At 38.5% G+C, this 13,283-nt stretch overlaps 1 protein-coding gene across 1 annotated transcript; it reads left to right on the forward strand.

Moving 5' to 3' along the window:
• The first annotated feature begins 2,207 nt into the window (after nucleotides 1-2,207).
• cxcl12a (chemokine (C-X-C motif) ligand 12a (stromal cell-derived factor 1)) lies at nucleotides 2,208-9,116 on the forward strand. The gene is made up of 4 exons (XM_080507792.1): nucleotides 2,208-2,322; nucleotides 3,707-3,824; nucleotides 4,916-4,999; nucleotides 6,709-9,116. The coding sequence occupies exons 1-4, from the start codon at nucleotides 2,256-2,258 to the stop codon at nucleotides 6,734-6,736; spliced, it is 297 nt and encodes a 98-aa protein (XP_080363918.1). The 5' UTR covers nucleotides 2,208-2,255; the 3' UTR covers nucleotides 6,737-9,116.
• The last annotated feature ends 4,167 nt before the right edge of the window (nucleotides 9,117-13,283 follow it).

Consider the following 13,283-nt stretch of genomic DNA (forward strand, 5'->3'; position numbering starts at 1 on the left):
TTGTGTTGGATGTGCAGGCTCACAGCGGTTTTCGGGAAGTGAAGTGAGTGTAAAGTGCATAACGACATGATGTCAGGTGTAAATGAGTGAGTGAGTGAGCAGGTTGATGAGTTGAAATTACGAAATTGATCCGAAACCCTCTGAAGTCATCAGCACTCTAACATGAGAGAGGCTTTCACAAAAATGTACCACTATCTTTGAGTCTTTACTTGGACTAGATATCCCCCTCAAACACACACTACACATCACACACTCGGAGTCGTCCTTTGTGGACTGTGAGAGAAGTAAATATGTCTTTTCAGCTGTCAGCTGATATTACCCGGGTGCGTCTCCTGCGTCTGTCTGGTCTCCATGGCTTCATCAATAAGGCCTGTTTGAGATCCGACCTCGAGACAGTCTGCAGCACAAGAAACTAAATGTTTCAGACAAAGACAAAATTATTAACATTGAGAGTTTAATCAAAAAAGGCTAAACGTTAGTTAAGAGAAAAGTTCTTCAACATGTATGTCTATAAATGCTCTAAGAGAGACAGTTTTTCCTCTTGACTTATATGAAAACATCATTTGTATTGTATTTTCAATAGGAGCTCAACCACAGGAGCAAAAACACTGTTATTTTCCTTGAAGTATCCTTTTCTGTGCCATACTCCTTCTCATGATAAAGCGTGCTGTCAGCAGGTGGTTTGCTTTCCCACAGTTGTGTGATGAGAGGATACGTCCTCAATTACTGAAAAAAAGAACCTACTGAAAATATAAAACCATGCCACTTATTTGCATTAATCATGCTGCTCTTAGATACATTAAAAATGTAGCAAAATATTTTCTCAGTCTACATAAATAAAAGTCTTTTTTTTCTTTCAAATCTTCAAAGTAAAGTATTACAAACTGCCTTTAGAATGCAGAGTTGTTCAGTCACAGGGCATTAAATAGTTTGGGAAGTGTTTCAGGTACGGTATATGAACACAGTCGTCACAAGGGTCTGAATAAAAGGACATACGTACATGAGCTTGCACGCACATACTTTCTATGCAAGAGCCATTACTGCACTCAATAATGTTTGACTGCTGTTGTTCATCCCATTTTATGAACTTTTTTATTGCTTTTATCAGCACATTCTTTTATATATTTGTTTTTTTTTGTTTTTTTATAAAATGGCACTTTAAAGAGGACTGAACCTTACAATTTCGTTGTACAGTGTTCCAATGACAATAAATACATTCTATTCTATTCTACTTCCACAATATAGATATGCCATTAAAGTTCACACATGAACGTGCACAAAGGAGTTTTGCCTTAAAGGATGGAAGCCAAATATCTGGAAACTTGCTTCACATCTGCAGCCTGTTAAGTGCCCTAATACTCCCAAACACAATATTGTGGTGGCACATGTGTTCACCCCCGCGCGCGCGCGCACAAAATGGAAATTTTAAACAAGCTGTGTGAAGCCAATTGTTGAAAGAATCCACTTAAACTGAGAGAATTTACTCTTTTCTGGAGCGTGTTGTTCCCATAACGTTCCCCTCACATTTGTTTACCGGAATCATAAAAAATCAGAGAAGCACTTTACACTCATGTGACTCATCTCCAGTTACACTTTCATTTTTTTTTTCAATTTATATGAGCCAAAGGAACAGAGATGATCAACCATGACTAAAAACACGTGCAACAATGTCTTGTTGTCTCTGACCCTAAGCAAACCGCAAAAGATGTTGATCAGGGGGTCTTTTGAGGTGGCAAAAGTGTCAACTTTAGTGTTTGCGCTCAGTGCAATTTAAATATCAAGAGAAGACAAATGCATTGAGCACATACTAAGTTCATACTAAGTCAACTTACCCAAATGGGATGTTTCTAATTATAAGGGAAAGTGCTCGTCGCAGCGACGGTTTGACGCCCCTCGGTCACAAGTGACATAAAGTGAAATCAAATCTATAATCCCCTGAAAACCGGAACCTTTATTTCAAAAATAAAAGCTGACAAAACTCTAAATATTATTCCAAAATACTGATACAAACGTTCTAAAAATTAAAACTCTTTTCATTTTTATTTTAAGATAGTAGATTACCCTTCATTATTGATTATTATAATTAGTTCGGTACTCCCACTACCTCGAGTTTCCACAGACAGGAAGTGTTGCGCAGTCCGTCTGTTTGACTTGACGTCTGTGCGTAATTTAACCCCCAGTCACACCGTGCCGTCTGTCACAGCTCCTCTGGACTTTACTCTGAGCAGAACAAGTCCCGGTGAAAGTTACGCACGATGGATATGAAGCTGCTGGCAGTCGCGGCTGTGCTCACGGTGGTGATGAATGCACCTCCGTTACAAGGTAAGCCACTATTTTTCAAGTTTTTATTATTGGGGTTTTATGTCAGATTTTGCGCAGTTGTTGATTGAAAATAAAGCGATGTATTTAATACAGTCCATTTAATCATTTCCTCTAAGAATAGGTGGTGATTTTAGAGGGGAAAACGAAGGAGAGGAAAATAATACGAGTTATTTTGTTTAATGATCAAACTTCTCGAATTTTGTAATTTACTATTTTATTCTTTCATTATGTCCCATTCTTAAGAACGACTCACATTTTGTATATCATCTTTCACAATGTTGATCATGAAATCTAAATGATTAGTTGAAAACTAAATGTAAATGTTACCAATTTGGAAATGTGTGAATGTTTTAATAAACGTGCGTGTGCGGGGAAAAAATTACTTTTTTGTGCGCAAGCCACAAACCGTCAGATTTTTTGTAAATTCTCCAGATGCATCTCTGATCAACACCCACATTCATTCAACCCTTTTGTTTTCTTTTAATTATGCACATAAACATCAATAGGAGCACGCCTCGGCTAGTCAGCGCGGCGACATCAGCAGCCATGTGTCCCCGAGGTGTTACGTCCTTTTTATCATGATAATACAATTCAGGTGTAAAAATAATTAACATGAACTTAAGTCTTGAGTAGTTAGCCACATCAACTGTTTATATCAATAGCAACACGTCGTTCAGCTTGGCTTCTACATTATTTACAGTAAAGAGTAAATTATATTCACCTCCTCCTACCAATTTGTTCTGAAAAACCACTGAAAGGTTTTAATGCTGTTGTCAGCAATGTTGGCCTCCATAAAAAGTGAATGTTGTCCTGCAGGGGAGAGGAAAAAAACAAAAAGAAAGCATGCTTGTATTTATTTTTCCTCATTAATCACCCGTGCACATCTTTCCGAAAACCGAAAGCAGAGCTTGTAATAGAAAGTATGCACATTCATCCTTAAGTTTAGGGACCACACAGTTCACAGTTGTGTATGGCAGACAGAGTGGTGTATCAGAGCGCGAAGTCCTGTGTGTTTGTGTGTGGGCCGAACAAAAAAATCCCAACATGTTTTCAGTGTAAGATGTTTAGCTGATATTGGTCAGTACTTGCTTTGCACTTAATGCCATTGCCAGATACAAGCGTCCTCCAAATATGAGGCACAACTCGACACAACACATGGACTGTTGATTTCTGGGGTTCAACTTTTTTTTCCCTTGTTTATCAATTTAATGATTTGTGCTATTTTTTTTGCGGTGATAATATTATTTCATCTGACTTTTCTGCAATGACAAGTAGTCGTTTTTCAGTTTCCGGAGGGAATAATTCGATCAAATCTGCTTTATTGCCTTCTGTAAACATTCTTTGTTTTGTGTAACTGATGCTTATCTCTTCTTGGCTTTCTCAGCCAAGCCCATTAGCCTGGTGGAGAGATGCTACTGTCGCTCAACAGTAAACAACCTCCCGAAAGGCTACATCCGAGAACTCCGATTCATCCACACACCAAACTGCCCCTTCCAAGTGATGTGAGTAATGCTTTTTTTGAGTTCCCCCCCCCCCCCCCCCCCCCCCCCCCCCCCACCCCCCCCTATCTTTTTTATGTCGATCTCAGTGGCAGCAACTCAAACATGCGCAAGCATGGGTTTTCTTTCTGGGCTTTATTCGTACGGACAGGTTTATTTCATGTAGGACATTTCTCACCATCAATCTTGGAGGTGTGACAGGCCAAAGAAAAGATTTGTGCATGCATGTGTACACACCCGCCCCTCTGTCAGTCTCCCTACATTCACAGTGAGCGCGACAATTTTACAACGGGTCCGCTGACACATCCACAGGAAGCAGTCCGCTTGAGTATGAGTGAACTTGAAAAGAAGGTGGAACTTGGACAGTGTTTTGTTTTTACCGGAAAGCAATAATTGTGGTTTTTGTAATTGGGTTTGTTTCTCATTTGCTTGTCAGGCAGTGTTTCCCCCTCATACTGTGCTTATAAACTTAAGGTCTGATCTCGTTTATTGCTACAACTTGTGTGGAGGGGATTTACAGATGAAAGTGTGCAGCAACACAAGCACACTGCGGTTTGGTACAACGGAAAGGACAGGGGGGTGGTTAAGTGATAGCAGTGGAAAACAAAATTGCCAAACACTTATGGATACACAAGCAGAGAAAATAGATTTTCACTGATTCAAAAACAGGAATTTAGCATGATGCCATCCCACATTAAAATCACATATCCCAGTGGTGACCCTGCAGGGTGACGCTGAAGCAGCCTGTAGCAACATGTTGTCTATTTGACCATTAAACTTACTCAAATATCTATTGAACATTTATTATGTAGGTCGATCAGGAGAGAAATATGAACACATACACATAATTGTCTTGAATATCTTAAATATCATTATAAATTGAGGTCAGAGAGTCACTGCTTATTCAAGGTACCTCTGTGAAAAAAGACCCCAGTGTGTGGTAAACTAACAACAGAGTGTTAATTCAGTCTGATAACCATCTGCTAAGAAGAAACACAAGGGTCACCTATCTTATATAATTCACCCGCTTAGCGTCTGCTTGGGTATATTCTCATGATGTCAACAAAAACGTGGTTCACTTTTTTTCTCAACAGAGCCAGACTGAAGACCAACAAAGAAGTGTGTGTGAACCCTGAGATCCGGTGGCTGCAGCAGTACCTGAAGAATGCTATTAACAAGTAAGTACAAACATGTCAGCCTTATTTTGTTTGCTGCCAAGTCTTTTACAACAAGTGACTTTTTGAAGCCAGGTGTGATTGTTGAAGATTTGGGATCAGAATGAAGCACAGTAAGCGCTAAACTGTGGACTGAGAAACCAAGAAACATTGTGAGACTTGACTGCTACTAATTACAGTTATATTGCAATTCACACTTATACATGCTGCTACATGACTGAACAAATTTACTAATTCCTCTCCACACACACAAAACGACTGGTTTGATGTGGATTGATGCATACAACTTAAACAAGTTAAACTTTTGCTTCTGCATTCAGTTATGCATGAAATAATGACTTGATACTATATTGACATGCTGCAATTCTGCACTGTGCAGAGGTTTCAACCTTGAGCAACATTTCAAATAACCACATTTTTAATCAAGTTGTGCATCAACATTAAAAAAAAAAAAGAATATTACATTTAGTCTTGAAGGATTTTTAAGCTGAGCTTAATGTGACTGCCAATATAAACAGTCTCTGTCCCTCTTTGAGTCAGGAGACACTATCCTGGAATAAAAAAGCAAAAACTGGCACCATAAAGTTTATAGAAGAGATTAAGTTGCCATCTCTGCATGGTTACATCTTTTCAAGTAAAGACACAAAGGCTGTACTGTACTGAGGCAGCAGATGAAAGCTTTTTGAACTGTGAAAGTAAAATAATTACCATGCAAAGAAAACTGAAGGCGCTCCTGCAATCAATCCAGCCTCTGACAGACAACCTCAATAGGGACTTGCTGATCTTTTTGCAGTCATGCTGTCAGACTGTCTGTAAGTGTCTGTGGAGCTCGTGACCTTTCGAGGTGTGAATATCTCTGTATAACAAAACACATTCATACACATTGTGCATGTGTATAAGGGATCGGTCCTTAATGTGTTTTTCTATTGCGCATGCTGTCCTGGAGAAGGAGCCACTTATTTACAGTGCTCAATATTGTAACCAATGGATTATTTCAATCAGTTCAATCAGACTAAAAAAACAACACAGATAGTACCTTTCTTTCCGAAATTGACATGCGGCAGTGTATTTTTCCAGTGTCAATAACTAGACAGACCACCCGTGTTCTCGTGTTTATATTGTTAATATACAGTACAATGGTGTGTGTAAATTACTATGCAAGTGCGTTGCATTTGTGTAGGATACATAGTCGAAAGGAGTCAGATGACAAAATCTTTGTTTAAACCTAAAACCAAAGAACATTAGAGCTGATAAAATAGGAAATGTAATTTCATATCATGTATAAGTTGAAGGTGTTGTATTTACCGGTCCTTCGTGTTTATGTTACTGGAGCTGGAATGACATGTGGACTTTCTGTGTATGGCATCGATAAAGTTTATCTAAATTGCCAGTCGAAAACATTTAAACCCAGCAAACTCTTCGCAGCTGTACAACCTGGAACCACATGTCTTCTTGACATTCTCACAACCAAATCCTCATTTGATTTTCAGTCTGTTGTACAATCAGCAAGCAATTGTTAATCCAGTTGGACACATTCCAAATTGTATTTATTTTGTGTCACTTGGCTAAAGTTATTTATTTAATTCTTCATGTTCATAGACAGAAACCAAGAAAGTACGTGACAATCTTGTGCCGAACGGACTTGTGTGGTTATTTTCAGCGAGATTGTTTATTTTAAAAGTCCTCTTAAAAATTTCTATTTTCTTTTTCAGGATGAAGAAATCCAGAAAGGCCAAATAAAAAAAACTAAACTTGCTGATGCATTTCTGATGATTTGGATCACCTTGACAGATATGAAACGTGATATGAGATCATTTGGTATGTTGTACAGCACTTATCCCAGCTACCATGCTGCAGCCTTATGCATGGAACCATCTTACGACTCTTCACCACCAACACCTGTCCTGCCGTCATCTTCACCACCACCACAACCCCCCCCTCCATAGATATAACAAATGTTATTAAGTGTAATTATGCCTGTCTATGTTTTTAACCATATTGTATATACTTTTGTGTTAATGGACTTAAATAGTAAAAAGCTATTTTTGAAGATTCTGTCGTCCCCCTGGCCTCTCTGTCATTTAGGAAACCCATAAACCCTGGGGTCGAGGTGTTTAAGGAGGGCTTGTAGGTCAACATGAGGATTTCTACACAAAAACATAAGTCAATATTTGTAAGCAGCAGAGGCCCATAGCCTGCTGAGCCAGAGAGCAAGGATTTATTTTTTTAATCTAATCCTAAACATGGGATCTGCTTATCCTGATTGTCTGATTCTAAAAAGTCAGGAAACAATAAACAATATATAGTTTCTCTTCTCAAGAACAAGTCAGCCTAAGTTAATTGGAAGTGAGGAATTTCAGGGAATGCCAGCCACCCCCAGCCTGAATATAAGATGTGCACAAATCCTAATAAAAATGGCAATTATAGTGTTTTTGTGATGGAAATTAGGATGGTGAAAGAGCTCAAGCATTTCCTGAGCTGTTCTGTGGCTGAGATTATGCGACCTTGCGTTAACCGCGTCTGCTGTTTCATTCTTTTGTGAAGAGCTGAACATCTGGTCCCCAAACAGTTTTAATTGAGCATCCAATGAGTTTAAATTTACCGGAATCATAATGTTTTGTCTGCTAAACAAGAGACACGAAAAAATAAATTGTGACGCTCACAGTCAGAGTTAGAGGCCCGACTATATCAGTGCAAGGTCATTAGATTTGGTGTCCCAAGTGTGAATGCCCATTCCATAAAAGGGCGCACAAAAAAAGAGGGAAGCAGTCACCACATCAGAAACACAAAGTCATACCGAGCGCTGTGGTTGAGAAAGTAGTGAAATAATGTCAACTCGATGGCGATGTCACTCACTCCAGCCATCATACAGATAACAAAGCACTTTATACCTGATGTATTCATGTTTTAACAACTTGATTTACTATAATTCCCTAACTGATCATTAAATATCTATCTTTTGTCTCATTTTTTTGGTTTTTCTTTCTTTTTTTTTTAAAGGTGTTCCGTTAATTCTTTAAATTGGGGAATGTGTTCCTTCAAATATAATTTTTTTTGCCATTTGTGAAACTAAAGTTTTATTTTTGTACTCCTTTATACAATTATATATTAGATCCAAACGTTCCAGTGAAGGACATCTACTCTCACTATTGAGCAATGCAGGATTTTATTGTAAACTGTATACAGTTGGTGAGTAAAAAAAGTGAAAATCTTCAAAAATGTGACGGCTATTATTTCAGTGTATATGTTATTATACTTGTTGAGATCCTTTTCGACATGAATGATCTTCATCTTATAAACATGTACGCACTATTTATTCAAGCGACTATATTCTTACAGCCACCTCTGCCAGGATCAACACACATATAATCTCACTGTACTGCTGGATCAGGGGATAAATTCAGGTTCTTTGATGTGAGAACATGTGTTTGGCTTTACTCAGAAGGGCAACTGAAAGGCAAGGACAATGTTCCTGCCTGCTATTTAACTATTAACTCAACAAGCGACCATTAGGAAAACATTAGAGCTAAAAGGGATGAACTTTTAACTTCCCTCTAAGGGTATAATGTGAGGCGAAGCGTGGTGGTGAATGCAATCTTTGCTGTGTGCTGAATGAAACATCAGGGGGAGATAATGGGGTATGAGTGGCAGTTCATAGAGCAATTTTGTTAACTTAGTAGGATTTAAATCTCATTTAAATAAGAGAAAAGCAGCATCAGCATTGGACATTTGAGCAGCAGTAGCTCTGGCATTTCATTTTTAATTACCGGTTATCAGTCACTTATCATCCACTGTATTAATCTGCAGGAATCTGCATGTGAACACGTACTGGTAGAAGGAAAGCAGTTTGTGTAATGCTATGTCTAAGATCCTCATAGTGGAAAGCGTGCGTCATGTGGTGTCATTGAAAATGTTTTCCCTAACAGTATTTTGGTTACGTTTTCATATAATGGTTTTACATACGAGTCTTCTTCTTGTTGTTCTTATTGTTTTTTATTATTGGATTTGTTTGGTTTTTACCTTTTTCTGTTCTATCATCATAGATTGATGAATGTATTCTGCACACGAACAATGTATCTCAGTGGCACGTGCTCTAATAAAACGCTGTTGTTTGCAATAAGTTCATAACTGGTTTTCTTGGGACCACTGCCAACACCCACCAGTTAAACTATGCAGGTGTTGTGACTGGTGCCATGAAGCACAAGGTATCGTTAAGATCGAATTTAAAAGGTTTTTCCCTCATACTTTATGTGCACATTATATGTATTTGCGCATGAAAAAATGCAGACAGAACAAGTTTCAGAACAAATCTTGTAAAGCTCAGCTTGTTACATCCAAGGAATAAAACCGCTTAATCAAACAGGTACAAAGGAAAGTCTTCATTAAACAAGACGCGAGGAGAGTAAATGAGATGTGTTAAAGCTCTAATGCACCTACTCATCAAGTTTACTGAAGCGGAGCAGAACAAAATAATAATTCTAATAATGACTTACCGGTACATCCCAACTCTACAAAATACTGCGTTGATACATGAGACCAGCTGCACACTCAGTTTAAATAAACATGCTGCAGTTCTGCCCACCCAGTGTACTTTGCATGAATTCATCATCAAAGACAAGTACAGATCAGCGGTGAGTTGCTAACATTTGAACATACTAAACAATGAGAAATAAATCGAGACAGTACATTCAACACTTTGAAGAATGAAAAATGTCAGACAGGAAACAACATATGAAATTCATATTCTGCATTGCCTTCAAAAGTCTTTTGGGCTTTGGAATCAAACCACAAAGTCAGACGAAAAACTGACACCTAGACGTAATTGTCATGTGAAAAGCAACGGCTCATAGAAGAAGAAGCAGAGTGAATGTGCTCATTTAACTTACAGTCAATGTTTCCTCCTCCTTTGACTATAAGGGCTCACAGATGTGCAGCCAATGAAACTCCACTTAGTGGTTATTCAAGATAGAAAAACTGCTTAAAAATATGATGTGTGTGTGTGTGTGTGTGTGTGTGTGTGTGTGTGTGTGTGTGTGTGTGTGTGTGTGTGTGTGTGTGTGTGTGTGAGAGAGAGAGAAAGCAAGAGAGAGATGGGGTGGGGGGTGGGCACATAAATGTCATAGAAAACCACTTCAAGATGGCCTCCTGAACTTGACCAAATAAAAAAAACCAAAAACTAAACCTCCAATGTGATGAACGCAGGTCATCTTTATTGCATGTGTGAGTGTGTGTATCAGTGAATATGGATGCCGTTGCTCTGTAGCGCTACAATAATACACAACAATTAAAAACAGTGTCACAGTTTTGCCATCACGTAAAAGGGATCATGGGATATTTCCTTCTGGATCGTTTTAGGTGGTCAAAGTGTCGACGCTGCCTCGTCATTGTGGCTTGACAACAGACGAGTAAAGCTCTGTTGCAAAACAATAATCTCTTGAAGGGAAATGAAAGATCTGGTCATTATTTCGCAGCTGCGATCTAAGAGTTTTTATTGTTTGAACTGGGCAGGGTGAGGTCACAAAAGAGTTGTTCCTTAAGACTAAAAATGCTCAGTGGTTTCAGTGCTTTTTTAGTTCCAGTGCAAAAGTGGCAAATCCATATTGTTATGAACATCAGTCTGACGGGGGTTCAATAATAAAACTATTGACAATATTTCAACTGTCTGTCAAGTTATTGACACTTCCTCAGGCACTCTATTTTATTTAGTAACTGGTGTTTTCTTTGCATTTATTTCAATATAACAATTAGTTATTAACAATCACTTAATATATAATTGCACAGTTGTTTTACCCACTGATAAAAGATACATCTTGTGTTGGATTTCTAGAATCTAAAAATGAAGCGTCTTCTTCTTTTTTTTAACATTAACATGACATTTTACATTTTTTGTTGATAAAGCATGTTTCACCCCCATTTGCATTTCAGTTAAAAAAATGACTTGTTGGATTGATTTGGGCAACCTTTAAGTTGCATTTAAGTGTGTTATTTTGCACAAAAAAAACTAAAAACAGAACATTTCATGTAGAATGACAGAAGCAATCAATAGTGTAGGATGTGTCATCAGGATTGTAGGACCTTTTACAAAAATCCCCTTTCACATCCTGCAATTATCAGTCAATTTTAGTCTGGTAGACATCTCTTAGCATATGCATCTATTGATAAATAAAAATACATCTTGGAGGTTTTTATTTTCATTTTCAACAGCATAGAGTAAATTTCTTCAATTTACAAGGACTTCAATGTGCTTCATGAATGTAAATGAAAACAGCTTGTTGTTGTTGAATGCATATTACCCTAAACTGAGATGTAATCTCAACTAATACATTATGTACACTATGTTTTGCATGTGGACCTGACTCCAGCCTATAACTAGTGTCTGTCTGACAGGAGGCCTAGAAGTAGATTTTTTTTTTTAAATTTTAATCGTAGTCGACAAGCAGATGTTGCTAATCCTCCAGCATTGCCACAAATAACCTAAACAAACTTCATTGTGATTCGTTCAAACTTAAATCCTTGGAGAGGTCGGTGTACAATTCGGGAGTATGTGTATCCACAGCCTTTGCTTGAATAGAGTCTTGAGTAGAGTGCCCCTCCTGCTCTCCTGCTCCGTTGTTATTTGCGTCTCCACCTCCCTTCCCCCTAAACCTAGACCAGACCACTGTCCCGGGGCAATGTGTCCACCAAGCTCATGCTCCCCAGGGGAAACATTAGTAGAGTCATAGCTGTTCTTGTATCAGATGACCCATGGCATATTTCCATGAATCAAGTAATGATTTGTAAATGACTTGTTGATTGTGCAAATGGGGGCACTGAATGTTGTTGAATGCCTTAACAGTGCCAGTGACCCACAATAACATTAATCATAATCATGACAAAATGACTCAGCTGAATGTCTTCGAAGAGTCTGGTGCTGTGGGGGGATGTTGAAAGTGTCCAAAACACAGTGTGCGTGTGTGTGTGTGTGTGTGTGTGTGTGTGTGTGTGTGTGTGTGTGTAACGTTAGCATCATGTGTGTCTGTTTGCGCTCAAATGGGACGCTAATAGAGGGGCCTCTATGAGTGGCTAAAATGGCCCTCCTGCAGTCTCTCTACCTTTCATGTGCTAATAATGCCAAGGTTATGAGTCTCAAGACCATCTATCTCCATATATATGTTTGCCTGGATGTGGGGCCTTCCCTCCAAGCAATAATACCAGCGATAGGCCGGATTCCCTGAGAGTGAATCTGTTTTTCAAAACCAAGAAAAACACTGTGAGCTTTGGTTGTAAGTTATGAATGAGACACAAAGGAGTCACACACTCAGGAGAGTGGGAGGCCTCAGTCTGTGGGGCCCAGAGAAGCTGAAACACTACCAACTTTAAACCTCACCCACATATGACAGCTTGTGTTTCCCTTCATCTCCATTCCTTTCAGGATTAGCACTCTCACCCTAACTGGTTGATCTATTCACCAAGCCCCAGCAAAGGATTTGTTCAATGCCCTGCCATATGAGGAGCTTGGTGCTGTATGACACCGAAGAGGAAAAGGGAAATTATAAAGGATATGATGGGCCATAAGAAAAATGAAGCAATAACTCTTTTATTATGTGGTGACAAGCTGATACAGTGTACTTGCCACATCTCAGTTGTTTTTTTTCTCACATTGAGGGTGAGTACTATAAAGACAATGTGTTGCAGTGTGACTCAGAGCCTGAGCATGTCATCCATATCAGATGTTAGAAATGATATCTAGAAGTACATTGTATAGGATTTATTTTCTCCCAAAAAATCTGAAATCTCATCCATGGACGAGTTGTCCTGGAATCGTAACAGATGAGGACGTTTGATGGCGAACACCATTGACCAACATTATTCGTTATCAAGCAATCTAATTTACTAGAAACAAACTGCGGCAACATCAGCTTTACCCACAATACACCTGAGCAACTGTTTGATGTAACTGACATTCCACAAACAATTGGGATTGTCTTTATTCTTCATAATCATACCTCATATACTCATAAAAAAACAACCTTTTTTTTAAACGCTTGCTCTACACAGGACAAGTCATTTGAGGAAAATGTTCAACCTGAGTTTCGTGAGTGAAAAACACCATAAGTTTTAAGCTCTTTCATGTGTGATGAAATGAAAGGCAAGGCAAATTTATTTCTATAACGCCATTCAGACAAAAGGCAATTCAAAGTCCTTTACGAGGAAAAAAAGGAAATACATTAAAAGAGGGTGATTAAGAATCATAATCTTATAAGATTAGGATTATGGAACACATAAAAAAAAAAGTGATTGAGAAAGA

The sequence above is a fragment of the Blennius ocellaris genome (assembly GCF_963422515.1).
Source record: "Blennius ocellaris genome assembly, chromosome: 13".
Taxonomy (NCBI): Eukaryota; Metazoa; Chordata; class Actinopteri; order Blenniiformes; family Blenniidae; genus Blennius; species Blennius ocellaris.

Coding starts and splice junctions, on each gene's coding strand:
- cxcl12a (XM_080507792.1), top strand. CDS start 2,256: ATGGATATGAAGCTGCTGGCAGTCGCGGCTGTGCTCACGGTGGTGATG. Junction 2,323..3,706: donor GAATGCACCTCCGTTACAAG/GTAAGCCACTAT, acceptor TGGCTTTCTCAG/CCAAGCCCATTAGCCTGGTG. Junction 5,000..6,708: donor CTGAAGAATGCTATTAACAA/GTAAGTACAAAC, acceptor TTTCTTTTTCAG/GATGAAGAAATCCAGAAAGG.